Source organism: Miscanthus floridulus, chromosome 18, assembly GCF_019320115.1.
Source record: "Miscanthus floridulus cultivar M001 chromosome 18, ASM1932011v1, whole genome shotgun sequence".
NCBI lineage: Eukaryota > Viridiplantae > Streptophyta > Magnoliopsida > Poales > Poaceae > Miscanthus > Miscanthus floridulus.
Genome location: NC_089597.1, coordinates 104,081,582 through 104,108,833, shown reverse-complemented (window position 1 = coordinate 104,108,833; position 27,252 = coordinate 104,081,582). Strand labels below are relative to the sequence as shown.

Sequence of the window (27,252 nt, the reverse complement as noted above, 5' to 3'; positions counted from 1 at the left end):
CACGACAAACCGGAAAATCAGTTGCTTAGTTTTAAGGCTTCTCCCCATAGCTATATATGTCCAACAAAATATGTCAAATGATATTTAAATTTCTTCTTCAAAATTGTTATTCCTTTGCCATGAAACCGATTGCACATTGATTATAGGTTAATCTTAATTACTGATTGATCGTGCCATTCTTCTTGATTGAATATTGCCTGTCATGTGATAGAGAAATCATGGCAAAATAGGAAGTAGAAAATTATTGTGCTATCCATATACACATTGCATGTTTGCATGCACCAGCATACATGGCAACCAGCAAAGAATTAAGACAAAAGGAACATCTTGCATTTCTGAGAATCTTGTCAAATCTGCCTATATTTAATTACTTCCCCTCTTTGCATTTGCAAAAGGGACAGCTTTTCCCTCCTTTCATTTGGTTTCACGCTCACGTGTTCCATCGCCCTCGCTTGCTGTTTCTTGCGTGAACCATAGTTGATGTCATCTGTCTTCCATGGCTCAGCCTCCCAATCCCAAGAGAAGGTCCCTACCTCTCCCTAACTGGAGATCCGGCCTGCCAGAGGAACTCCTCGACTCCATCGGGCAGCGTCTCGCGTCAGGCCACGACGCGGCGTCCTTCCGATCCGCTTGCTCCCCATGGCACGCCGTCGTCCTGTTCGCGACCTTCGGGCCGCTCTTGCTGCTCCCGTTCGACCTCGACTCGGACCGCGTCAGCTTCTACTACGTCTTGGAGAAGAAGGTCTTGTCCAAGACGTTGCCCGACGTGCGTGGCAAGGTGGCGTGCGGCTCCTCGTGTGGATGGCTGGCGCTCATGGACGAGGCGGCATCCGTGACGCTGTTGAATCCATTCGTCGATGCCCGTGCCCCCCGCGTTAAGCTCCCGCCAGCAGGCGAACACGTCGCGGCGGCGTCCTCATCAGAACGCGTGTCTAGGGTCCATGGCCGGTGGGTCCTCTATCCCACCAATGGCTACGGGGACGCGGATGCCGTATGCAGATCCATCAAGCTAGAAGACATGAGGGACGTGTTCTTCCGTGAGATCATGCTCTCGGAGCTGCCTGACGCTGCTAGCCGCGAGTGCGTGGCCATGGCCATGCTTGGGTGCTCCACGGAGGTCGCGTTCTGTCGGGTTGGAGTCGATAGCGTATGGACGCTGCTCGACACCAAACTGGAGTTCTCCATAGGGTCCATCGTCTACTACCAAGACAAGTTCTTGGCGATCGACTGCACTGAAGAAATCTCTGTCTGCAGCAGCAACGCCGCCGGCGCTACTCCAACCGCGACGCTGCTGCTATCGTTGTCGCCACCTGCGGGGCTCTGCCACTGCAGCTACCTAGAATCAAACGGTGAGCTGCACATTGTGGGTGCCATGGTGAGCATGTTCCACGAGACACAGAGCTTCATCTATAGCAGCGCGATCTACAAGTGCAACCTCCATGACCGTACGCCGGAGTGGTCCAGGGTGAGGGACATCAGTGATCAAACATTGTTCGTATCTAACCATTTCAATGAAAGCTTCAGTGGAACAAGTGTATCCAAGTACAAGGAGAACAAAATATATATGTCTAAGCCATTGTATGGGGATCCATACGACTTGGTCCATCGACTGGAGATCGTTCATATTGCTACCGGTGCATCCGAAGTGAAGCCCGTACAGGAAAAGATGCAGGGTTCCGAGGCTCTAGGTTGGATTCGACCCAATCTCTGGAAGCTCTATAGTTTATGAGCCTGCGAGGCCGCGCACTCCGTGACTATGTTAAATTCATAAACTTTGCTTTTTGGATTAAATGTCACTTTAACGTTGGTATTTAATTTAATAGTATTGTTATCTTATCGTACGATCCGTGTGTTTTTAGTATAAATTGTTAGTTATCTCATAGCAACGCAGAGGCACGCAACCTAGTTTTATATAAAAACCAAAAAGAAACACGCAAGGCGAGAGCCCGGGTTCAACATGGTCAATCCGTCGTGTGCCCGTCGCAGACCACCAAGAGGCTAGCTAGAGCACGACAGGGACGGGCAGCGAGGCCGGCGCCACCCGGGGTGGCGTCCACCTGGACCCACGTCATGGCGCACGGCCGCCTCTTGTTACTGTTTGCGTCACTGGCCAAGTGAGCCCTCAAGGCGGCGGGAACACCTGGGTCGGGTCCGCGGCGGCGAGCGTGACGCTGGCGCCACACGAGGCGACTGCGGGCGGTGTACTACTCTGAGTCCTGGCACTAGCAGGCGAGATGCGCACGCGCAGATCACCCTTGGGGCCCGCGCTTTGCATGCAGGCTGCGGATCACCATCGTACTATTCGCTTGCATGATAAGCCATAACTGAAAATACTGTTGACTGATTTATTTATAAAAAAAATACCATTCATTTGCTGAAAAAATATAAATTATAAACCAAACTAACAGGGGCGCAGATGGGTCAAGGCTCCTTGCCTTCAGTTCGACGCTTCCTGAAGAGTCGGGTCCACATCGCGGTTTCCGTGGGGCCAGGGTGCAGTTGCTGCGTTGTTTTGCAGCGGCTAGGATGTCCGATGGTGGGGAAAACGTGTGTGAGGTCCACCGCTACGTTGATGTTGGATTCTCTATGCCGAGAGCGACACATGTGCCTCAGCAGTAGGAGTAGGAGTAGAATAGAATCCAATTTTGGAGCAAACAACTAATTTGGACAGTAATACCATTCCTGCAACATTTGCCTTTGAGAAATTTCATACGAAAAAATGACAAGTACCGGTAAATCCTAGTTTCCTGTTTGGCTGATGGTTTCTGCTGTAGATAAGCCAGCTGATGTTGTTTTATTCTGAGAGAAAAACACTGATAAGTACTTCAAGCGAACAGGGCATAATCAGATCAGTTCAACGGATTATTCAGGGACCAAAGTGACTAAAAAATCAGTAAGTACATAAGTTCAACCAACGGCGAAACTCAACTTCAATAAGGACATGTTTGGATCCGCTCATATAAACTTTAGACTTTATACTTTAGAATTAAAATACCAAACAACTCATCTAACGTCAGTTCTAAACTTTAGACGACCACGCATTAAAGCTTTGGATCTCAAAACCGAGCTCAAATGCATTAAGGCATTGTTTGGATGCATGTGTATCCACCTCAATCCGCATTGAGTGGAATGGAATATAATTTAGTTCAATTCTACTTCAATCCACTTCAACACATGTAGATTGAGATAAATACATGCGCATCCAAACAAGGCCTAAAGGTTTAAGAGCTCTAAAGTTTAGAGGAGGGAATCAAACATGCCCTAAATTTCTGAATACGGTACTAGTAATAATAATACAGTAACTAGAAGTAACAAAAAGATATCCAAGACAAATTTTCCTAATAAGATAATAACATGTTAAATCAAGAAAACAAATGAAATGCTACGGAAATTTCACACATGCTTGTTCGGTTGAACTATTGATCAGAGTTTGATTTTATGGCATTAATGTATTTGTTATTACCCCTTTTACATCGAACCCTTTTGATACTACACGTCTTTTCAGAAATTTCTTCTATCCAAATATTTGGCTACATCAGTAGTATTTTTTATTTAACAAACAATAGGATGCTCTTTGTGTCTCGGAGCAACATCACCTTTGATGATAAAATAATACATCTGAGTCGTACTTTGATCCACTAATAGCAAAATGATTGCACGCCGATGTACTTTTAAGGTATAGTATAGTGTGTGTATATATACACACACTCAGCTACAGAACAATACGGATATATATATATATATATATATATATATATATATACACGTATTGTTCTGTAGCTGGCCGCAGAATAAGTTATTCTGTGGCCACTTTGAGTTACAATAATTAATATACTAATTTACGAGATTATGGTAACTCTCTCATAAGTGATTTACTAAAATATTATGGTAAGTATCATCTTGAATTATATTAACCCATGTATCATAAATGTGTATTGTCATTATCGTAAATAGGTACAAATATTATCGTAAAACAAGGTGGCTATAGAATAAGTTATTCTGTGGCCAGCTGCAGAATAGCCTTATCGTGTGTGTGTGTATATATATATATATATATGGTACTCAGGTACCAAATAGCTATTCAGTACTCGCCAATAGTCAAACAGGCCTGACCCGCCATTCGGCCAGAGGCTCACAGGCCCAGCCCACCAACAAGGTCGAGCGCAGCAGCTCAGCTCCCCCACCCACACAATTTTTTGCGGTTCCAATTTCCATACCCCGTCCGCCCGCACCTGCACTACTGCTGGCTCCACCCTGCACCCGTTGGCGCTGCGCCTCACCACCGCCCTCATCGCCACGCCCTGCCTCCGGTCCGCCCCCTCCACTCGGTCTCCTCCTTCCTTCCCTCCGCCGGCACCGCCCGTCCACACTCCCAGCCCCGCCGCCGCCGCACCTCACCCCAGCCCCGCCGCCGCCACCCTAACCCCACTGGAGTGTGATCCCTGCCACCTCCTGGCGGGCGAGGCTCACTCTCCTCCACCTCCCCACCGTCGTCCCTTCTCCGTCGAGCAGCAAGCGATGTGCAGATCAATGTATTTTAAGATTTTATATAGACAAATATTGTGGAAATATCAATTATGTGCTAGATATTTGCTGCATGCAAGTGTTCCTACAACTCAGTTTATGCATAAATCGTAGACAAATTTGGTCTATATAAATTACTATTATTTACAACCGCACGTCACATATCGTCAGCTGCTGACTTCTAGCATCGACTATTTGTGACTCTTGCCTTCTGCTACTTCTTCCCACAAGCACAGCTTGGCTGGTGCTCTTCACATGGATTATACTCCTAAACAACAGAACTCAAAATCGAGATTGAATATAGTGCTTTTTCTAGGCACACATTAGGTTTCTATGCATGGTTCCCTAATTTTCCTGTTCACACATGACAAGATTTCAATTAGGGTAGTGTGCAAATAATTTAATTATTTATTGTTTGCTCATGTCATGTTGGAGGATAAGAGGTTTTTGCATCTACATATTATCTGTGAGTCTGTGACGAGAAAACTTACTTTAACTTGCTAGATTTGCATATAATAATTGATGCTTTCCTAGTCACACGTGTTCCGATGCAAATAACCAATTTTTTTATGGTCCACGTGCTTTTTTTGGAAGGTACGTAGGTCATCCCATCAACATATATTTAATTATTTGTTATCAGGATAACTTGCATATAGTAAAGTTTTTAGTGAAGGTTATTTTGCCATTCTGAATTTGTTTAGTTGGCTCATAAATGTCTGATTCTAACTTCTGTGGAGTGCATATAGTTTACCATCATCTTACCAGATTTATGATTATTCAATTAGCTAGCTAATTGTTTCACAGATTCTACTGAATTTGTGCATTAGTATTTTAGTTTTTAGTAGAAAATTGGGAAATTATTAAAGTCTCAAGTGTGATTGTGAGGTGTGACCTGCTAGCCTACTCTTGGCTGTGTTTTTTATCAAGACTTGGTATTATGAGCTTTTGAATTATGTAATGTCTCACTTATTGTGCTTTTCTGATTGGCCATACAATTTGTTTGAGTTATTCACTTATTTAATTACTACTATGTTGCTAGGATATTTATATGAGCACAAAACTTGGTGGTATGATTCATTAATAAGAACTACAATATTCTTGTGGGTGTTTTACAACTGAAAATGATTTTGTGCTTGCAGAATGCATACTTCTGGATTTACATGGAAGACGTGTGCGACATTTACTGCTGCTCCATATATTAGGTGCAATTTTGAATAAATCTAGTGTAACTTTATGCATCTCATGGAGGGAATTGTTGAATTTCATGTGCCATTTGATTGTTACTAGGAGACTTGGAGAATATTGAGGCACAATGTTTTAGTTAGTTTTTTCGCAAGAGTTTTAGTTAGTTGACATACTATTTTTCTTTTGGTAATATGCATCCTGTCGAGTTAAGGGTTGTCTGAATAAACTAAAATTATATCACTCAAAGCTTTTGATGTGCTACATCAATTTTAACATTAATCTATATTTTCAGAAAACTAATGGATGGGGTGAAAATGGTAATTTTACCAAGTAGCAACCATGGCATAACAACTCTGTCTTACCATTTGTGCAATTGTCCTATCAAATTGTATTTGCTAGACTGGTAATTCCAGCTCTGATTTCCAACATGCTCTGTCACACCCAATTTTAAAGATAAAATTAAATGCATAAAACTCATGTGTGCCCAGGGATTAGTCATACACATAAGTTGACAAATTACAAAAAGTATCATCACGGTGTATCTTACATCATGATTAATACCATCATAGTCTTACACAACACAGCCAAAAATAAAAAGGTAGCTCTCTCGTGGTAGCTCCAACATAGGATGGTCAACTGGTTGACCACAAGCCTAAAAGTCCTCTGGAAACTCCTCATATTCGTTGACATCTATTACCCATTCAGGATTTTTATCCAAATATTGAAAGTAAATAAGCATAAGTACTTCCCGTACTTAACAAGATAACATGGGGTTATGAAAGCTCAAAAAGGGTGACTCTGATTTACTACGGTTAGCGCTTTTAGTAAGTCAAGATTTTATCATCAACTATTATTAGGTTATGCTTAAACTCCAATTAAACCCACATGATCAGATATCAGAATCAATTGAATCATATTATCATCGTAGAACATCATAAATGAACAATAATAAATAACCATTTATTCTATGAGTTTTTCAGGCCGCTCGTGACCGTGAGCACGGCTGTTATAACAGTTTGTAACACTCTGCAGAGGTTGTGCACATTCATCGTGAGTCGTGATTCCCATATGCACGGGTTAATTACTCCCATAACATTGCCAAGGTGAGCGGGCGGGGTACACTATGAAGCTATTTCATAGGTTTCTCTAACAAGTTAGGGCCGCTAGGTTTCCTCGGCAGGCAGATGTAGGAACCCCCTTTCCTATGGCATATCTCCATCGTGGCTATACACATAGGAACAGAGGCAGCCCTATACCCAACGTGGCAAGCCCCTTTTGCGCCATAAAGGTAACCTCTAACAAGCTAGAAAAGGTCCTATTACTGAGCTAAAGTCAGAGCCATGTGACCCTCATGGTTGCACTCTCAGTCCCAGCTTTTACCGATAGATAAGTCCTTATGGAGGGACAAGAGCATCATGATCAAAAGTCATTTGCTCCTTCGCCCTATAATTTAGTTGTTTAAAAGCAAATTTTATCTTTTCGTTCTATAGAACCATTAGTCATTATGTAGATCATGTACAATTACATTAAGCGCTAGCAAACTACCCATATGCATATAACCCATAGGAGACAAGGAAACATGATACTCAATCACTAGGATGTCCTTACGGGTATCAAAATTAGACACATGCAAATAAGAAATTAATAAATGGTGAATGGGACATCAAGGTAGATCCCATGCTATACTTGCCTTGCTCAACAAACTCGGGCTGCTCCTGCTGGTCGTTAAAGAACTCTTAGTCTCCAACGTTCTCCTCACCGTCTGAACTCGACCAACAAAGCAACATACAAGGCATTCATGCAAAGCAAATAATTATGGGATTAAAACAGTAAACCAGGCCATAAAAACAAGATAAAAAGGTTATTAAAAAGAATCTACGTCTTTCTACGATCACATAGACGCGAAGTTCACGAAAAACGGAGCTAAAACACGAAAGTTATGAATTAAACGGGGTTTCCTATAGCAATTTATTTAATTAAATCTAACCTCAAAATTTAAATGTTGCAAACATGTTTGATAGTGGTATTAACATGTAGAGAACTTAATTACGAACCTAACGAAATTTGAACGGGTCGATTCGGAGCTAAAACGATGATTTTATAAGCAAAACAATGCAGTGGCATTTCTGTAAATAGAATGAACTATTTTTGAATTTAAATAAAATTAAATCTGGGATATTTAAACCGGCCGAGGACTGCGGGTTCAATATGGCAAAACTTGGGGGTCTCTTTCGCAAAATGGCCCGCGAAGGGGTATCGGCCATCCTGGGCCATTGGATCAAAGATGGACGGCTCAAATAAGAGATGAGAGGGAGAGAGAGAAGACCGACGGCCGGAACAGTGCCGGCACAGCGGCGCTGCCATGGCCGCAGCAAGAAAACTCGCCAGCGAGCGGGAAACAGAGCCTTCGGGCCATGGTTCGATGAACTGAGGGAGCCGGGGGAGAGAGGAGGTGAAGGTGACCTCGCCTAGGCTGAGAACGTGGCCGGAGGACACGGTCGGCAGGGTGGTCGCCATGGTCGGCGACTCGAAGGTCCTAGGCGCACGTGAAATGGGCCCTAGAGGCCATGAAACATGAAATTAAAGGCACGGGGAGAAGAAGGGGAACAAGGGGGTCTCACCACGGATGAAAACTAAGACGAAGGCGGCTCGGGGACGGCGGTTTCCAAGCTCGACGGATCCCGGCACTTCTCTATGCGGCAGTTGCGGCTTTCGCGCGCACGGGCGAGTGCGAGAGTGGAGTGTGGGAGGCAGCAGGGAGGCGGCGATAGGGTCTGAGCTCCCCTTTATAGAGGCTAGGGCGCAGGGAGACTCCCACGACGCGAGGGCGGGCGTGGCAGCGGCGGTTGCGGTTGCGGCTTGATCGCACACGATGCGGGAGATAGGAGACGATGCCGACAAGTGGGCCTAGGCGTTCAGCGATAGAGAAGGAGAGGAGGGCGTGATGGTTTATCGCTCGAGTGGGCCGGCCCAGGAAGAGAAAGGGAAGAAGGGGAAGGAAGGGAGGCGAGCCGGCCGGCGGGGGAAATGGGCCAGCAGGCCAAAAATGAGGAAGGGAAGGGGGAGGGAAAAGAATTTCCTTTTCTTTTTCCAAATCAAATTTCCAAATGATTTTTGAATCTTTTTGAGTTTAAATCAAAACCACTCAACATATTAAATAAAATGCTGCAGCATGAGTGCATCAACATGTATCTATCCTTATGATTGATTTTAATTTCACAAAAATTATTATTTTCCTATATTTTAATGCACACATAATTGCATAACTAAATCAAATTTAACTACTTAGAAAATGCAAATTTTAGGGTGTTACAATTCTACCCACCTTAAGATGAATCTTGTCCTCGAGATTCGGATGATTGCTTACTCAAACAGTTGTGGATAAGACTTTCGCAAATCCTCTTCTCTTTCTCAAGTAGCCTCATCCTCTGTATACCGATTCCACTATACCTTGCACATTTTTATAACTTGGCTCCTTGTAACTCTTTCTGTCATCTGTAAGATCTTTATCGGATACTCTTCATATGTGAGATCTTCCTTAACAGCAAGTTCTTCTAAAGGAATCTGCTCTTCTGGTACTCGCAAACACTTCTTTAATTGAGAAACATGAAACACATCGTGCACACCTGACAAACTCTCAAGCAGTTCCAACTGATAGGCTACTTCTCCATGTTTCTCTAGGATCTTGAAAGGTCCAATATACCTCGGTGCCAACTTTTCCTTTATATTGAATCTTTTCACACTTCTCATTGGTGACACCTTCAAGTACACATAATCTCCAACTTTGAAAGTCAGCTCTCTTCTGCGAGTATTAGCGTAACTCTTCTGTCAGGACTGAGCCACTCTCAAGTTGTCTCTAATCATTCTCACTTGTTCTTCTACATCTCTAAGGACATCAGGTCCAAACACTTGAGTTTCACTAGTCTGATTTCAGAACAAAGGCGTTCTACATTTATGCCCATATAGCACCTCAAAAGGTGACATCTTGAGACTCTTTTGGTAATTGTTGTTGTACAAGAACTTAGCATATGGCAAACTCTTGTCCCAACTAGTACCATAATGCAGTGCACAAGCTCTCAACATATCTTCCAAAATCCAGTTGATCCTTTCAGTCTGTCCATCAGTTTGTGGGTGGTAAGTAGAACTAAAATTCAACTTTGTCCCCAAGGACCTATGTACTTTCTGCCAGAATTGTGACATAAACTGAGTGCCTCTATCAGACACAATTTTCTTGGGAACATCATGTAAGCACACTATCCTTTTCATGTACAACTCTACTAGCCTTGCACCTGTATAGGTAGTCTTGACTGGTAGAAAGTGAGCAACATTGGTGAGTCGATCCACTATTACCCATATTGAATCATAACCTCTTTGAGTGCAGGGCAAACCTACGATAAAATCCATACCAACTTCTTCCCATTTCCATTCAGGAATCTTCATTGGTTGTAGCAACCCTACAGGTCTTTGATGCTCAGCTTTCACCCTTTGACAAGTGTCACACAAAGCCACATACTCTGCCACATCTCTCTTCATACCATACCACGAATACTTCTCTTTGAGATCCAAATACATCTTGATACTTCTGGGATGTATAGAATAAACAGACTCATGTGCCTCTTGCAGAACTGCATCATAGATAGCCTTCACTTTAGGTACACATATCCTTTTCCCAAACCAAAGAGTACCATTCTCATCCATCCTGAATCCTGGTGCCTTTCCAAGCACTATATTCTTCGCTATCTCCTTAAGTTTTTTATCCTCCAATTGACCTTTGCGTATCTCTTGCTCTAAGGTAGGCTCTATCACCAATTCCATTGCATTAGTGACAAAGCTCAAGTTGAGATGCTCCATTTCAGCACACAACTCTGCTGGCATAAATGTCATCCAAAGTCCATTGGCATAACTCTTCCTGCTAAGTGCATCAGCTATGACATTTGCTTTTCCCGGATGATAATGCACATCCAACTCATAATCTTTGATCAATTATAACCAACGACGTTGTCTTAGATTCAGATCTGACTGGGTAAAGATATACTTCAAACTCTTGTGATCTGTATAGATATCACTCTTATGCCCAATTAGATAATGTCTCCAGATTTTCAAAGCATGAACCACAACTGCCAATTCCAAGTCATGAGTAAGGTAGTTCAACTCATGCTTCCTCAATTGTCTAGATGCATATGCCACCACTCTTCCTTCTTGCATAAGAACACATCCAAGGCCCAGACGAGATGCATCACAATATATAGAGAAGTTCTTGCTTAAATCTGGCAAAATCAACACTAGAGCTATAGTCAATCTCTTCTTTAGCTCATCAAAGTTTGTCTAACATTTATCAGACCATGCAAATTTAGCATTCTTTTCCAATAGAGCTATCATAGGCTTAGCAAGCTTAGAAAAACCTTCAATGAACCTCCTGTAGTATCCAGCCAATCCTAAAAAGCTATGAATCTCACTTACATTGGTTGGTGGTTTCTAATTCAATACATCTTGCACTTTGTCTGGATCCACTGCTATTCCACCATTGGAGACAACATGACCCAGAAAAGAGACCTTCAACCAAAACTCACACTTACTCCGCTTAGCGTACAACTTATGTTCTCTAAGCTTTTGCAAGACCAACCTTATATGTTCAGCATGTTCTTCTTCAGTCTTGGAGAATATCAGTATGTCATCAATGAATACCACCACAAATTTATCAAGAAACTCCATAAACACCTTATTCATCATATACATAAAGTATGCAGGTGTATTGGTCAATCCAAAAGACATAACGGTATACTCATACAAGCCATACCATGTAGTGAATGTTGTCTTGGGTATGTCCAAGTTTTGAATCTTTAGCTGATGGTAACCTGAGCGGAGATCAATCTTGGAGAACACACAGGCACCTCTCAACTGATCAAACAAATCATCAATCCTTGGCAAAGGGTGTTTATTCTTGATAGTAACCTCATTAAGTGAACGGTAATCCACACACATCCATTGGGTACCATTCTTCTTATCCACAAAGATCACAGGTGCCCCCTATGGGGAAGAACTAGGTCTTATGAAACCTTTTTCTTACAACTTTTTTAGTTGTTTCTTAAGCTCTTCTAATTCATTAACCCCATTCTATATGGACGTTTAGCTATTGGTGTAGTTCTAGGTAATAATTCAATAATGAATTCAATGTCACAGTCAGGTGGCATACCTGGCAAGTCATCGGGGAAAACATCCGAGAACTCCTCCACAACATAATCTTGTTTATTGGCATCACCATCTAGCTGGTTCATAGTGGTTGTTGGCTGAGCTTGCACTACCACTTCTATATAGATTCTATCTCCATTGGGTGATGTCACAACAATAGATCTCTCCTAACACTGAATCACTGCCCGGTGTTGTTTCATTCAATCCATACCTAGAATAAGATCAATTCCCACTGTTCTCAACACAATAGGTTTCACTTTGAAGTCTACCCCTCTTAATGAAATGCTAGCTGAGGGACTCCAATAAGAAGCTGGCATGCTAGCTCCCGGTGAATTTACTAGTATGTGATTTTTCATGGCACATAAAGGTATGCTATGCATTCTAACAAAAGCTTGGAAAATAAATGAATGCGAAGCACCTGAATCAAAAAGTATTGTAGCAAAGATAGAGTTGACACTGAACGTACCCAACATGACCTCATGTGTCTCCTGAGCTGCATTAGATGACACATAGTTCACTTTTGCAGTGTGAGGTGGTCGGGCATTGAACTTCGGATTGCCATTTTGGTTCTGTGGAGCTTGCTGGTTCTGCTTCTTTGGACACTGATGAGCATAGTGACCTACTTCTCCATAGCGGTAGCATGCGTTGGGGTTATTGGGTGCACCACTCTTCATAGGAGCATTGTTGGGCATTCCCTGGCGTGATGCTGGATTACCGGTCTATTGCTGGGGACGCTGATTACCAAACTGTTGCTGGTACTGAGGACGTTGCTGGAACTGGTTACGCTGAGGATACTGACCATGGTTTCCCTAGTTAGATGGTCCTTGATTCCTCTACTAAAAACCCTATTGGGGATAGGCATGCGGGTGGGTGTTGCTTCTAGAAGCTTGCCCTTGAAGTCTTCTCTTCTTGGCTTCAATCTCCTTACGCTTATTGTCAATCACAATAGCGCGGTTCACCAATGACTGAAAGTTAGGGCATGTGTTGGACATAAGCTGGAGCTGTAGGCCATCATAAAGTCCCTTGAGGAAGCGGCGTTGCTTCTCACTATCCTCAGCTACATCATTTGGAGCATAGCGTGACAGCTAAGCAAACTTGTCACGATACTCCGCCATAGACATGGATCCGTGCTTAAGGGACCTGAATTCCTCCTGCTTCAGCTCCACTAGTCCATCGGGGATATGATATGACCGAAAATTATCCTTGAATTCCTGCCAGGTGATAACAGGAGCATTGTTGGGGCGTCCATAGTGAAAATACTCCCACCAATCCTGAGCTGCTCCCTGGAGTTGACCAGAAGCATACAACACCTTCTCAAGATCATTGCATTGTGCTATGTTAAGTTGCCTTTCCACAGCACACAACCAATCATCTGCCTCCAAGGGGTCTGAGGCGTGGGTGAACACCGTAGGGCGACCCTTCATGAATTCTCCATGCTTGTCTCTGACCTGAACAGGCGGTGACAACCAGCTCTACCTTCCAAAAAGTTGCCTCCAAAGGGTGCTGGTACTCTGCATAGTGATAGTTGATGGAGGTATGCAGATCAGTGTAGTAGTCATCTAGCACCTGAGTAAGGAGGGTGTGGTAGTAGGCCATCTCTGGGGCCTGCTTGAAGTAGTATTTGCATGTCCAGTCCATCTCCTCATCCACCACAGGGATGGCTAGGGGTGGCACAAGTGTTGGTGAAGTAGCTGATGACTCAGTTGGTGTAGCTGCAACAGCATAGATAGGTGCAATAGCTGGAGTAGGAGCAGGTGCTGGTGCAGGAGTCGGGGTAGCCATCCACTCCTCATCTTCCTCCATCAAGGGTTCCACCTCATCATCAGAGATGACCACAATCTCCTTCTCCTTCTGTGGAGCATGGGGGGGTGAACATGGCACGGTAGCCTGCAGAGCTGAGGCGGGCGGTCTTCGGGTTACGAGGCATCTATAGATTTAGAGTAATATAGAATTAGAATCAACAATTTTATATAATAGATTAAGGTATGAAAAGCATAAATATTTTAATAAAATAACAAGAATGAGACAGTAAGCATGAAACCAGTGGAGCAAAGATGCTAAAACGACAATCTCTAACTAGGCTTGCGTTCTACAGTCAACACGGCTCTGATACCAATTTGTCACGCCCAATTTTAAGGATAAAATTGAATGCATAAAACTCATGTGTGCCCAGGGATCAGTCACACACATAAGTTGACAAATTACAAAAAGTATCATCACGGTGTATCTTACATCATGATTAATACCATCACATAGTCTTACACAACACAGCAGAAAATAAAAAGGTAGTTCTCTCGTGGTAGCTCCAACATAGGGACAGTCAATTGGTTGACCACAGGCCTAAAAGTCATCTGGAAACTCCTCATATCCGTTGACATCTGTTACCCATCCGGGATTTTTATCCAAATATTGAAAGTAAACAAGCATAAGTACTTCCCGTACTTAACAAGATAACATGGGGTTATGAAAGCTCAAAAAGGGTGACTCTGGTTTACTGTGGTTAGCGCTTTTAGTAAGTCAAGATTTTATCATCAACTATTATTAGGTTATGCTTAAACTCCAATTAAACCCACATGATCAGATATCAGAATCAATTGAATCATATTATCATCGTAGAACATCATAAATGAACAACAATAAATAACCATTTATTCTGTGAGTTTTCTGGGCCACTCGTGACCGTGAGCATGGCTGTTATAACAGTTTGTAACACTCTGCAGAGGTTGTGCACATTCACCGTGAGTCGTGATTCCCATATGCCCGAGTTAATTACTCCCATAACACTGCCAAGGTGAGCAGGCGGGGTACACTATAAAGCCATTTCATAGGTTTCTCTAACAAGTTAGGGCTGCTAGGTTTCCTCGGTAGGCAGATGTAGGAACCCCCCTTTCCTATGGCACATCTCCATCGCGGCTATACACATAGGAATAGAGGCAGCCCTATACCCAACATGAGAAGCCCCTTTTGCACCATAAAGGTAACCTCTAACAAGCTAGAAAAGGTCCTATTACTGAGCTAAAGTCAGAGCCATGTGACCCTCATGGTTCTACTGTCAGTCCCAGCTTTTACCGACAGATAAGTCCTTATGGAGGGCCAAGAGCATCATGACAAAAAGTCATTTGCTCCTTCGCCCTATAATTTAGTTGTTTAAAAGCAAATTTTACCTTTTCATTCTATAGAACCATTAGTCATTATGTAGATCATGTACAATTACATTGAGCACTAGCAAACTACCCATATGCATATAACCCATAGGAGACAAAGAAACGGGATACTCAATCACTAGGATGTCCTTACGGGTATCAAAATTAGACACATGCAAATGAGAAATTAATAAATGGTGAATGGGACATCAAGGTAGATCCCATGCTATACTTGCCTTGCTCAACGAACTCGGGCTGCTCCTGCTGGTCGTCAAAGAACTCTTGGTCTCCAATGTTCTCTTCACCGTCTGAACTCGACCAACAAAGAACATACAAGCATTCCAAAGGCATTCATGCAAAGCAAACAATTATGGGATTAGAATAGTACACCAGGGCATAAAAACAAGATAAAAAGGTTCTTAAAAAGAATCTACGTCTTTCTACGATCACATAGATGCGAAGTTCACGAAAAACGGACCTAAAACACGAAAGTTATGAATTAAACAGGGTTTCCTATAGCAATTTATTTAATTAAATCTAACCTCAAAATTTAAATGTTGCAAACATGTTTTACAGTGGCATTAACATGTAGAGAACTTAATTATGAACCTAACGAAATTTGAATGGGTCGATTCGGAGCTAAAACGACGATTTTATAAGCAAAACAATGCAGTGGCATTTCTATAAATAGAATGAACTATTTTTGAATTTAAATAAAATTAAATCTGGGATATTTAAACCGGTCGAGGACTGCAGGTTCAATATGGCAAAACTTGGGGGTCTCTTTAGCAAAATGGCCCGCGAAGGGGTATCGGCCATCCTGGGCCATTGGATCAAAGATGGACGGCTCAGATAAGAGATGAGAGAATGAGAGAGAAGACCGGTGGCCAGAACAGTGCCGGCACGATGGCGCTGCCATGGCCGCGACGAGAAAACTTGCCGGCGAGCGGGAAACAGAGCCTTTGGGCCACGGTTCGACGAACCGAGGGAGCCAGGGGAGAGAGGAGGTGAAGGCGACCTCGCCCAGGCCGAGAATGCGGCCAAAGGACGCGGTCGGCGGGGTGGTCGCCATGGTCGGTGATGCGAAGGTCCTAGGTGCACGCAAAATGGTCCCTAGAGGCCATGAAACACAAAATTAAAGGCATGGGGAGAAGGAGGGGAACAAGGGGGTCTCACCGCGGATGAAAACGAAGACGAAGGCGGCTTGGGGACGATGGTTTCTGAGCCCGGCGGATCTCGGCACTTCTTTGTGCGGCGGTTGCGGCTTCCGCGCGCACGAGCGAGTGCAAGAGTGGAGCGGGAGAGGCAGCAGGGAGGCGGCGACGGGGTCTGAGCTCCCCTTTATAGAGGCTAGGGTGCGGGGACGCTCCCATGACGCGAGGGCGGGCGTGGCAGCGGCGGATGCGGATGCGGCTTGACCGCGCGCGATGCGGGAGATGGGAGACGGCACCGACAAGCGGGCCTAGGCGGTCAGCGACAGAGAAGGAGAGGAGGGCGTGGCGGTTTCTTGCCCGAGTGGGCCGGCCCAGGAAGAGAAAGGGAAGAAGGGGAAGGAAGGGAGGCGAGCGGGCCGACAGGGGAAATGGGCCAGCATGCCGAAAATGAGGAAGGGAAGGGGGAGGGAAAAGAATTCCCTTTTCTTTTTCCAAATCTAATTTACAAATTCATTTCCAAATGATTTTTGAATCTTTTTGAGTTTAAATCAAAACCACTCAACATATTAAATAAAATGTCGCAGCATGAGTGCATCAAAAAGTATATATCCTTATGATTGATTTTAATTTCACAAAAATTATTATTTTCCTATATTTTAATGCACACATAATTGCATAACTAAATCAAATTTAACTATTTAAAACAATGCAAATTTTAGGGTGTTACATGCTCTCACTCAGCTACACGCTTGTTCTATATTTTCACAAAATTTAGATTTTGATTCAGAGTACATAACTGAACTCTTAACTTGTTAGGCCTTGCGTTATGGAGAAGAGGCATTCTGAGGCTAGCCATATCAGGGAGAAGTACTTCAATAGATATCTTACAGTGATGTCTTCTATACTTGCATTACATCTAGAAGTAGATATCTTGCAATTACAATTAATGAGGTTTTATGTGAGAAATCAGACTAACATTATTTCATTTTTTTGCAAATAATGGCTGAACGATAAGAAGCTGGAACTAATAGTAAATTAGTAATACTAGGAATAGTATTACTTGTTTTGGCCTCGCTGCATAAGTCTTCAAATAGTAGAAACTATAATCCATAAGAGAGAAATACAAGCTCCCTAGAAGGCCATTTTGATCAGCACCTTTATATAGACAAGTCACAAGTGCATGCTTTCAATCATATTTGGTCCAACAGTTCAGAATGGGTGGCTTTTGAAGTGATACACACAGTGCTTGCCTAGCTTATTTTTCTGCTAGTAGAACTATGTAGGCGACTAGCAGTATTAGTAATTCGAGGGTTTTGAAGTGATATTGCGATGGTCGTATTGTAGGCTGATTAATCAGGCAACTTAAAAAAAAGCTAGACTTGTAAGATATAAAACAGAGTAAATTAATGAGATTGCAAACATAGCTTAGATTGCATCCTTATTTGCATATGCTTGCATCTGGTATGGATCCATTAATATATTGACCTGAGGTGTGTACATACATGCATGTAGAAAAATCAGGGTATTGCCAACTAGTGTGGTTTAATACTAGTAGTTCTTTTTTAATATTCTTCCCCTGTTTTACATGGCATCTCAGTGTATAGTTAACATATGTCTCTTCATTATTTTCATGCAATCATTCATCTATTTGTGAATCTAATCAGTAATCAAACATGATTCCTGATTAGATCTTGAATTGTGAAAATTCTTTTGAGCTTAGAATAAAATAGAGGTGTACATCTTGTACTAGAGCTAATAGTTTTATCAGCGTTATTTATCCTCTTTTCTCTCTATTTTTTTGTGCAGATCCCAGGCGCTCGCCATCAAAGCATCCTCCATCTACTCCCATAATTACTCACATAGGTAGTTTCTTCTACTATTACTGATTTGTTTATGTGGCTAATTATGCTTGAAGATTTACAAGAGTATAAATTTTGCATTTGTTTCCATTGGAAATTAGCTTATTTTTTCAGCCTTGCTAATTTTCCAATTTTACACATTTAATTTAAGGCTGTTGTAGCTTCCAAATCATTAATACTAGTTATGGCTGTTTTTTATCATTTTAGTTAGCCTTCCACAGGTAGGAGACGTCGGCTTCTTCTGCACTCCAGCAACAGTGGCGTGCCGCTAGCACGAAATAGATATGCGGAGACACTTGTTTGGACTGATCACTGTCTCCAGTCATAAATGTGGCATTTATTTTATGATTTATCTAGATCTATGTATGCACTTGTTGATATTACATATTTACTGCACATGAAGTTATGCTATCACCATACTTCGTTTGCTCATAAAAATATGTTACTGCTTCTCATATACACTTCTGATATTTAGTTATTTACCACCTTTTGTTGATTGATATGTGTCACCTGTAAAAACAAGCATGCTGAAATTACTGGGACATGTTGCAGTTGCAGATATGCGAAGATTATTCGAGATAGCATGTGTGACAAGCATTTAAGATATACTCAACTGAAAGAGACGTTTTGCATATAATATTTTTCTCTATGAAAAGATGAGACACTCCATGGATGACATGCATTTTTACCATATTCATCTGAAAGAACAATTATTATAAGTATTTGTAATTTTCAGCTAGCTAAATAATCTTAAGCAAAAATATATTAGGGGGAGATTGTTGTACTGAACCAATTGTATTATTACTTGTGATGATTTTGATCATGCAGGATGCATTCAGGGTTGTCTAACCAGCTTTCAAAAGGGTGGTTCATGCTTTGCTTCTGCTTCTGCTCCCTATGCAATGCTACCGCTGCAGCATAACCGATAATGGCGCTTGCAGCTGTATATTCCTTGTACATGGGCATGACCGCATGATACAACATACAATGATCAGTCAAGTAGTCAGTAGAATTGTATTAAATTTACAAATTTCCATGTTACTTTGGTAACAGATAATGTTTTACGAAATCACTTTTATGCATCCTAGACAAGAATAAAAAAATGCTGCACATTCTTTCATTTGCCAATTTTATTGTTCTTGATACAAACATACTTATAACAATTTTATAGTTAACTATAAAAGTCACTGTTTTTGTTGGGATACGGGGATTAATAATTTAAAACATAGCACAAATTGAATAGATAGTATGGCCCCGAGCCCTGCTAACTGACGCAATGCACATGAAAAAAAAGTTTGCTTCTCAACTGTCCATGCAAAAGAAAGGGAAAAAAAACGTTGCTTCTCTACTCTATCCACGCAAAAAAAGAAACAGAAACTCAATCAACGAAAAAAAAGGAAAAAAGAAACTCAGCCAACGAAAAAACAGAAATTCAGTCAACGGAAAAAAAGAAAACTAACACGGCAAACACCCATACGGAGGAAAAAATCTACGCCTACGGTCGGTGTCTATGAGCGGGGCGTTGGTGGGACTGGTACCGAATAACTATTTAGTACTCGGGTACCAAATAGGGTTGTCATATATATATATATATATACCGCTCTGTAGCTGGCTATAAAATAACTTATTCTGTAGCCACTTTGAGTAGCGATAATTACTATGTTAATTTACGAGATTATAGTAACTCCTTACTAAGTGGTTTACTATAACATTATGGTAAATATTACCGTGTGTTATAGTAATCCAACTATCATAAATATGTATTGACATTATCATAAATTAGTATATAAAATTATCGTAAATGAAAACTTATTTTGTAGCTAGCTACTGAATATACTCTTCATATATATATATATATATATATATATATATATATATATATATATATATATATATATATATATATATATATATATATATATATATATATATATATATATATATATATATAATCTACCATGGAAAAGGCTGCCCCACATGAGGAGTTCAAGCTCCCAGCAATAAACAAAACAGCCTAAATCTCCATCCATGCATTTAACGATACATGTCAGGTGAAGAGCTACCACTACCATTTAACACCATCCAAATATATAGTAGATCCATATCAAATTCAAAAGGAGTAAACCACCTTCCATAGCTTTGGCATTTATGTATATCAGAAATGGAAACAAACCATCTGAAACAATTCATGTACCATGCATCATTTATGATGTAGTTCGTAATTAGGACCTCATCAATAGAAAAAATATATCTAATAGATCATCATTTATGATGTAGTTCGTAATTAGGACCTTATCAATAGAAAAAATATATCTAATAGATCTTATAACTAGCAGAATTTGTCACGCCCAATACACTAGTACTACTATCTGGGATATAGGTTTATTTGCAAGAAAAACGCTTTTGTCAACTATATATATTTTCCTTTTTTATTATTTTTATATTATATCTAAGAGCATCTCCAAGAGTTTCTCTAAATCTCACTTTCTAAATTATCATTTGGAGAGCTATTTGCAGCTTTCTATACATTTCCACTCTCCAACTGCTTTTCAATATCTTGTATACACTTTAGAGAGTCATTTTCGCTATCTATTTTTGGCTAGCGAGAAATCCGAAATAGAGTATGCTGTTGAATGGTATTTTTAAGTAAAATCTCTATTCCTAACCATTAGAAAGAATTAGAGAGTCTCTTGGAGTTTCTCCGAAAGAGCCATTATTTGTTTTAGATGATATATATTATCTATACTAGCATATAGGAAGGGATATCCTCTAATGAATAGCCAGCATTTGCAATGCTGAGGACATGAGGGGGGGGGGGGGGGGTCACACCAAAAACAACCAGCGACGGTAAAGATGGCAACAGGGAATTCTCCGTCGGGTATAGCTCTCCCATCCCCGTCCCCGCGGGGGAAACTTTTCCCCGTCCCCGTCCCCGTCAAAGCTCATGGGGCATGTTCTCTCCCCATCCCCGATCCCGAGCGGGGAAAGCATCCCCGACGGGGTCCCCGTCCCCGTCCCCGCAAAAACAAGTGCTCGAATCAACAATCCAGAAGAACAAATGTCAAGTACAAAGCGCATCTTGCAACAACATGAAATAAGATTGCTTAGTTTACAAATCACAGCTCCCTTGCTTACCCAAATTGCAAATAAATCAGAGCTCCCTTGATTACCAAAATTGCAAATAAACTAAAAAATCTAACAAGTACACTAGTGCTTGCGTGGATGCGGATCTGTGCTTGTGTCAGGCAAGAACCACCTTCTGCCTTCTGTTGTCCCCAACCAGGATGAGAAACTGGAGTGGTGACGCAAGATTCATCTTCCATGCAGACCAAAGTACGAGCAGCAGTGCGGCAGCTAATCTCCTGCGTTGTCACTATAAGCATAGGGCATCCTGCACGCTGAGGGCAGACGACTCAGGCTCACTAGCTGGGACTCTGCGAGCGTGGCCGGTGTGGCGGCGTAGACGCACGCTAGCGCTTGCGCAATGGTGTGAATCACGTCCGAACCGCTGGCGGAGTCCGTGCTTGGTGCTCTAGCAGCTATGGGAGTAGCCGAGTGCGGGGCTAGGGGCTGGGGGACTAAGAAGGGCTGAGGGATTAGGGTTAGATTTTGCATATATAGTCAAGCCGGTGCTAGGCCTTCGTGGGCCGATTTGAGTTGCGCCTGAACATGTGATATTCAGGGCAGGTTTATGGGGATCGGGGTCGAGGGATGGGTTCCCATCCCTATCCCCGCCAACCCCGATGGGGATTGTTTTGCTACCGATTACATCCCCGTGGGGAATAAATTGACTCCATCCCCGTCCCATAATAGGAGAATTCTGTGGTAGAACCACCTAATCCAATGCTTCCTAGGAGTACTTGTCTTCCATTAGACACTAAGTACTCAAGAGAGGACACTAAACTACGCAGTTCCATCGAGCACACCCAAGGGAGAACTCGAAAATCCATATTTTTCCATCAGTATCATATATGAGAGAATAAAGCCTACAACATTCTTAAGTCATTTCTTACGTCACTTATTTACAGTACCAGAATATTACATCAATTTATTATAACAGCAGAACATAATAATGTTATCAGAGTTACAGAGGAAGTAGGATTAATTTAATGGCATGGTGGAGTATTAACATAGTGGACATTTATATATACAAGAGATGATAATAGATTTTACATCTTTTCTTATAAAGCCTTTCGTGAGGGTTATAAGTAAACACTATGGTCGTAGCGCGAAAGAAATCCTCGCTGAGCCCACCAGGAGGTCTCCCCACATAAGAGTCAGCTCTAAGTATCCTACGATCACCTACAACAGGGGGAATAAAACCCTGAGTACTCGATTGTACTCAGCAAGACTTACCCAACAGGAGGAAAAGAAAAGATTCCAAGGATATGCAAGGCTAACTGGCTTGTGGGTTATTGCATCTGCGGAAGCATTACTAAACGTACGTCCTTATATTCAATCTCATTAGCAGTCATCATTAGTTCATTAACTAACCATTCTATGTAAGCACCTATGCTACTTCCAAGCAGATGGTAAGCAATCAGAACCATTTTATCATCTTTCTTACTCTAGTTCTTACTACGGTGCTAGATCATAGCCAAGTCGTTATCGTATCACACGGCGATTCACGAAACCAATGTATCCCAGCTGGGTACCCCAAACACACACACACCCACGGCCTAGTGACTGCACCCAGCCCAGAGGGCTAGCCCGAGAACATGTTGTCCATGGATTTTAAAGCAGCGACTACCACTAAACCATTGCCTCTAAACTGAAACCGACTTCACCACGATCAAATTGATACATGAGGCTGCTCAGCCGAGCTAAAACACCGCATCACCCTCTAACCCAATTTCTCTAAATAAATTGCTAAACTTGGCAATACCCAGTTGTACACAAGCTTGAAATTTTCTAAGTTTTTTGAATTGAACTCTATTTCAAATTGCTTTTCTACGCTATTGAAAATATTACTAAGCAATATTATTTTTCAACAGCAAGCATTTCATTGTCATCTACAAAGTTTGCACTTCCAATTTTATTTAAGTATCACACACATGTTCTATAGTATTTTTGTTTAATAAAAATTAGTTTTAAACCCTACTTGATATACATGAGCTATTGCATCAACATTGATGTAATATTTTTATTGATTATTTTAGGCTACAAGAAATTTATCAATATTTTCTATCGCATGCATTATTACATAAACACAGTGCTCATGACATGATTTAGTAGTTGGTTTAGGGCGTAACACCGAGGCTGTTACAAAATTCCCCGTGGGGAATCAGATCGGGTCTCATTGCCATCTATAGTGCGACGGCCTTTGACAAAAGGGAAAACCGCAGCTTTCTCCCCTGCTTTTATGCCCCCTCGTCTCTTCTCTTCGTGTCCCACTCACTCACTCACCACCCCACCCAAGAAAATTAGAAATTTGCCCTCATGACAGGCGGGCTTCGCCCAAATGCCATCAAGTTTCTGGGTTTCGCTGAAATGCCCTTATGAAATGAGTCCAACATGTTATAATGTCATTTTGAAATTTAAGTCCACTTTTAATATTTTTCACCCAAAATTTTATCCTGAACTGACCTTTTGCCCTTGAGCTCATTGACCTCTGCCCTCTCATCTCTCCCCTCTCATTCTCTCGCTCATGGGAAAGGTAGAGCCCCGCCACCCTAGGCCGCCCCCCCACCCCCGCGCCGCACCTCCGGGCCGAGCCTCGCCGCCGCCATCCGCCCCCAAGATGGCTCCCTGCCCCAGGCGAAGGCGGCCACATCAATATTGTTGAATTATTCTATTTTTTAGGCTAGTTGAAAGGTCCTAATGGCTAGAGGGGGGGTGAATAGCCTAATAAAAATTTCTACAACAACACTTAACCAAATGGTTAGACAATTATGAGGCGAAGCAAGTGTTGCGCTAGCCTACTCAAAATGCAAGCCACCTACTACAATTCTAATTTAGATAGTGTCAATTCACACAAGAGCAATGACACTACCCTATGTTAGTGTGCTCTCAAAGGCTAACTAAAGAGCCACACCAACCAAGCATGCAAGCTCTCACAACTAGCTACACTAAAGAGCTTGTCAACTAGTTTACGGTAAAGTAAAGAGAGTGATCAAGAGGGTTATACCGCCGTGTAGATGAATGAACCAATCAATCACGAAGATGAATAACAATGATGACCAATCACCTCGGAATCAATGATGAACACAATGATTTTTACCGAGGTTCACTTGCTTGCCGGCAAGCTAGTCCTCGTTGTGGCGATTCACTCACTTGGAGGTTCACGCGCTAATTGGCTTCACACGCTAAACCTTCAATAGGGTGCCGCACAACCAACACAAGATGAGGATCACACAAGCCACGAGCAATCCACTAGAGTACCTTTTGGCGCTCCGCCGGGGAAAGGTCAAGAACCCCTCACAATCACCACGATCGGAGCTGGAGATAATCACCACCCTCCGCTCAACGATCCTCGCTGCTACAAGCCGTCTAGGTGGCGGCAACCACCAAGAGTAACAAGCGAAATCCGCAGTGAAACATGAACACCAAGTGCCTCTAGATGCAATCACTCAAGCAATGCACTTGGATCACTCCCAATCTCACTAAGATGATGAATCAATGATGGAAATGAGTGGAAGTGCTTTTGCTAAGCTCACAAGGTTGCTATGTCAATGAAAATGTGCAAGAGGGTGAGCTTGAGCCGGCCATAGGGCTTAAATAGAAGCCCCCACGAAATAGAGCCGTTATACCCCTTCACTGGGCAAAACGCGCTCTGACCGGACGCTCCTGTCATACTGACTGGACCCTAGACACAGCGTCCGGTCCATAGATGTAAGCCACATGTCATTCTAAGTTAAACTTGAGCCACCAAATCACAACGGCTATTAACTGATCGGACGCTCCAGCAAAACTGACCGGACGTTGAACCACCAGCGTCCGGTCGTTTACAGTAAGGGTCCAAATCCGGTTTTCTTCGATCGGTCGCGTTTGGTCCACCTTGACCGGACACAGACCAGCGTCCGGTGCTAAACCCTAGTCACTGTGTCGCCATGTCAGTTTGACCGGACGTAGAAACCAGCATCCGGTGCATCTCAGGTCCAGCGTCCGGTCAATTGACCGATGCCAGTGTCATCGCGATCAACTCGTTTTCACTTCTAACTTCTTCACCCTTGCTCCAATGTGCCAACCACAAGAATTTGCATCCGACGCAATAGAAAATAGACATTCCATTTTCCCGAAAGCGCCGAATCCCGCTGAGCTCATTGGAGCAAGGGTGAAGAAGTTTGAAGTGAAAACGAGTTGATCACGATGACGCTAGCGTCGGTCAACTGACCGGACGCTGGACCTGAGATGCACCGGACGCTGGTTTCTGCGTCCGGTCAAACTGACATGGCGACACAGTGACTAGGGTTTAGCACCGGACGCTGGTCTGTGTCCGGTCAAGGTGGACCGGACACGTCCGATCGAAGAAAACCGGATTTGGACCCTTACTGTAAACGACCAAGCTCGGCGGGAGGGAGAGAGGGACCTAAACTCATCTCAACCCTGCAAACACCACCTCCTTTGTAGATGTGCCAACACCACCAAGTGTATCACCTTGTGCACAAGTGTTAGCATATTTTCACAAACATTTTCAAGGGTGTTAGCACTCCACTAGATCCTAAATGCATATGCAATGAGTTAGAGCATCTAGTGGCACTTTGATAACCGCATTCCGATACGAGTTTCACCCCTCTTAATAGTACGTCTATCAAATCTAAATGTGATCACACTCTCTAAGTGTTTTGATCACCAAAACAAAATAGCTCCTACAAAATATACCTTTACCTTGAGCTTTTTGTTTTTCTCTTTCTTCTTTCCAAGTCGAAGCACTTGATCATTACCATGCCATCATCATCATCATGCTATGATCTTCATTGGCTTCTCCACTTGTAGTGTGCTACCTATCTCATGATCACTTGATAAACTAGGTTAGCACTTAGGGTTTCATCAATTCACCAAAACTAAACTAGAGCTTTCGCTAGGGTTATGCATCTTCTGGTTGGATTATTTACTTCTGTCAGGTGTATACCCATGATTAATTGTTGAAACTTTAAATGTTTATGGATCACTATGAAAACATCTTCATTCCATGACTTTTCTACATTTCAATTACTAAACAGACCACCACCAGTACTGATACAGCACAGTTCTAGAACACAATCTTGCTTCACTTGCTAATAAGCACTACCACACCTAAAAAGAACTATGACAGTCATGACTAAACAGAGCACCACCAATAGCTAGACCAGATCGATAAGCTTGTCCATCTTGAGATAGATCCTATCTTCATCAAAAATCCTGCTTTTAAGCTTCATTTCTTCTTGATATTTTGTTTCACCATGACCTTCTAATGGCACTACAGCTAGCAAATCTTCTTTAAGCTTCTTTGCGACTACTTTCTTGTACTCTTCCAACCACCTAAAGAATGGACCTTCTTCACTGCCTGTGGAAATGACAATACATAACACAGTTTATTTATCCAAACCTTGACACAGTACCTAGTTCATTCAGTTGTATATGACAATAAACAACAGAGCAATATATACTCACAAATTCATTGTAGTTTACGCATTTGAAGAAAATTCTACCGTTGTTCTTCCAAGATTTATATTCCACTACTTTATCACCACATTCTGGGCATGGAATCAAGAGATCCCACTAAGGCCAAGTGGATACAGAGAAACGGCCGCTGTTGGGATGAACGACGAACTAGGCGAACCCTCACCCATATCCTGGCGTGTGCGGCAGTGACCTAGGGAAGAGCACCCGAACGGGCAGGACCAGCGGCCGCAGATCCAACGACGGGGAGAGCGAGGACCTGCTCGTGGCGGCGTCGGCGAGCTAGCGTAGACGCGTCGGGGCGGCGACGGCTTGGCTGGGGCCGCCTTCGCCGGGGGCAGGGAGCCGTCTTGGGAGCAGATGGCGGCGGCGAGGCTCGGCCCGAGGGCACGGCGCGGGATTGGAGCGGCCTAGGGTGGCGGCGCTCTGCCTTTCCCGCGAGCGAGAGAACGAGAGGGGGAGAGATGAGAGGGCAGGGGTCAATGAGCTCAGGGGTAAAATGATCAGTTCAGGCTAAAATTTTGGGTGAAAAATATTAAAAGTTGTCTTAAATATTAAAATAGCATTATAACGTGTTTACTCGTTTTATAAGGACAT

General features: G+C 42.7%; 1 protein-coding gene across 1 annotated transcript; it reads left to right on the top strand.

Moving 5' to 3' along the window:
• The first annotated feature begins 496 nt into the window (after positions 1–496).
• On the top strand, positions 497–12,715 carry LOC136524306 (uncharacterized). Its single transcript, XM_066517725.1, has 2 exons — positions 497–1,375; positions 12,575–12,715. The coding sequence occupies exons 1-2, from the start codon at positions 497–499 to the stop codon at positions 12,713–12,715; spliced, it is 1,020 nt and encodes a 339-aa protein (XP_066373822.1).
• The last annotated feature ends 14,537 nt before the right edge of the window (positions 12,716–27,252 follow it).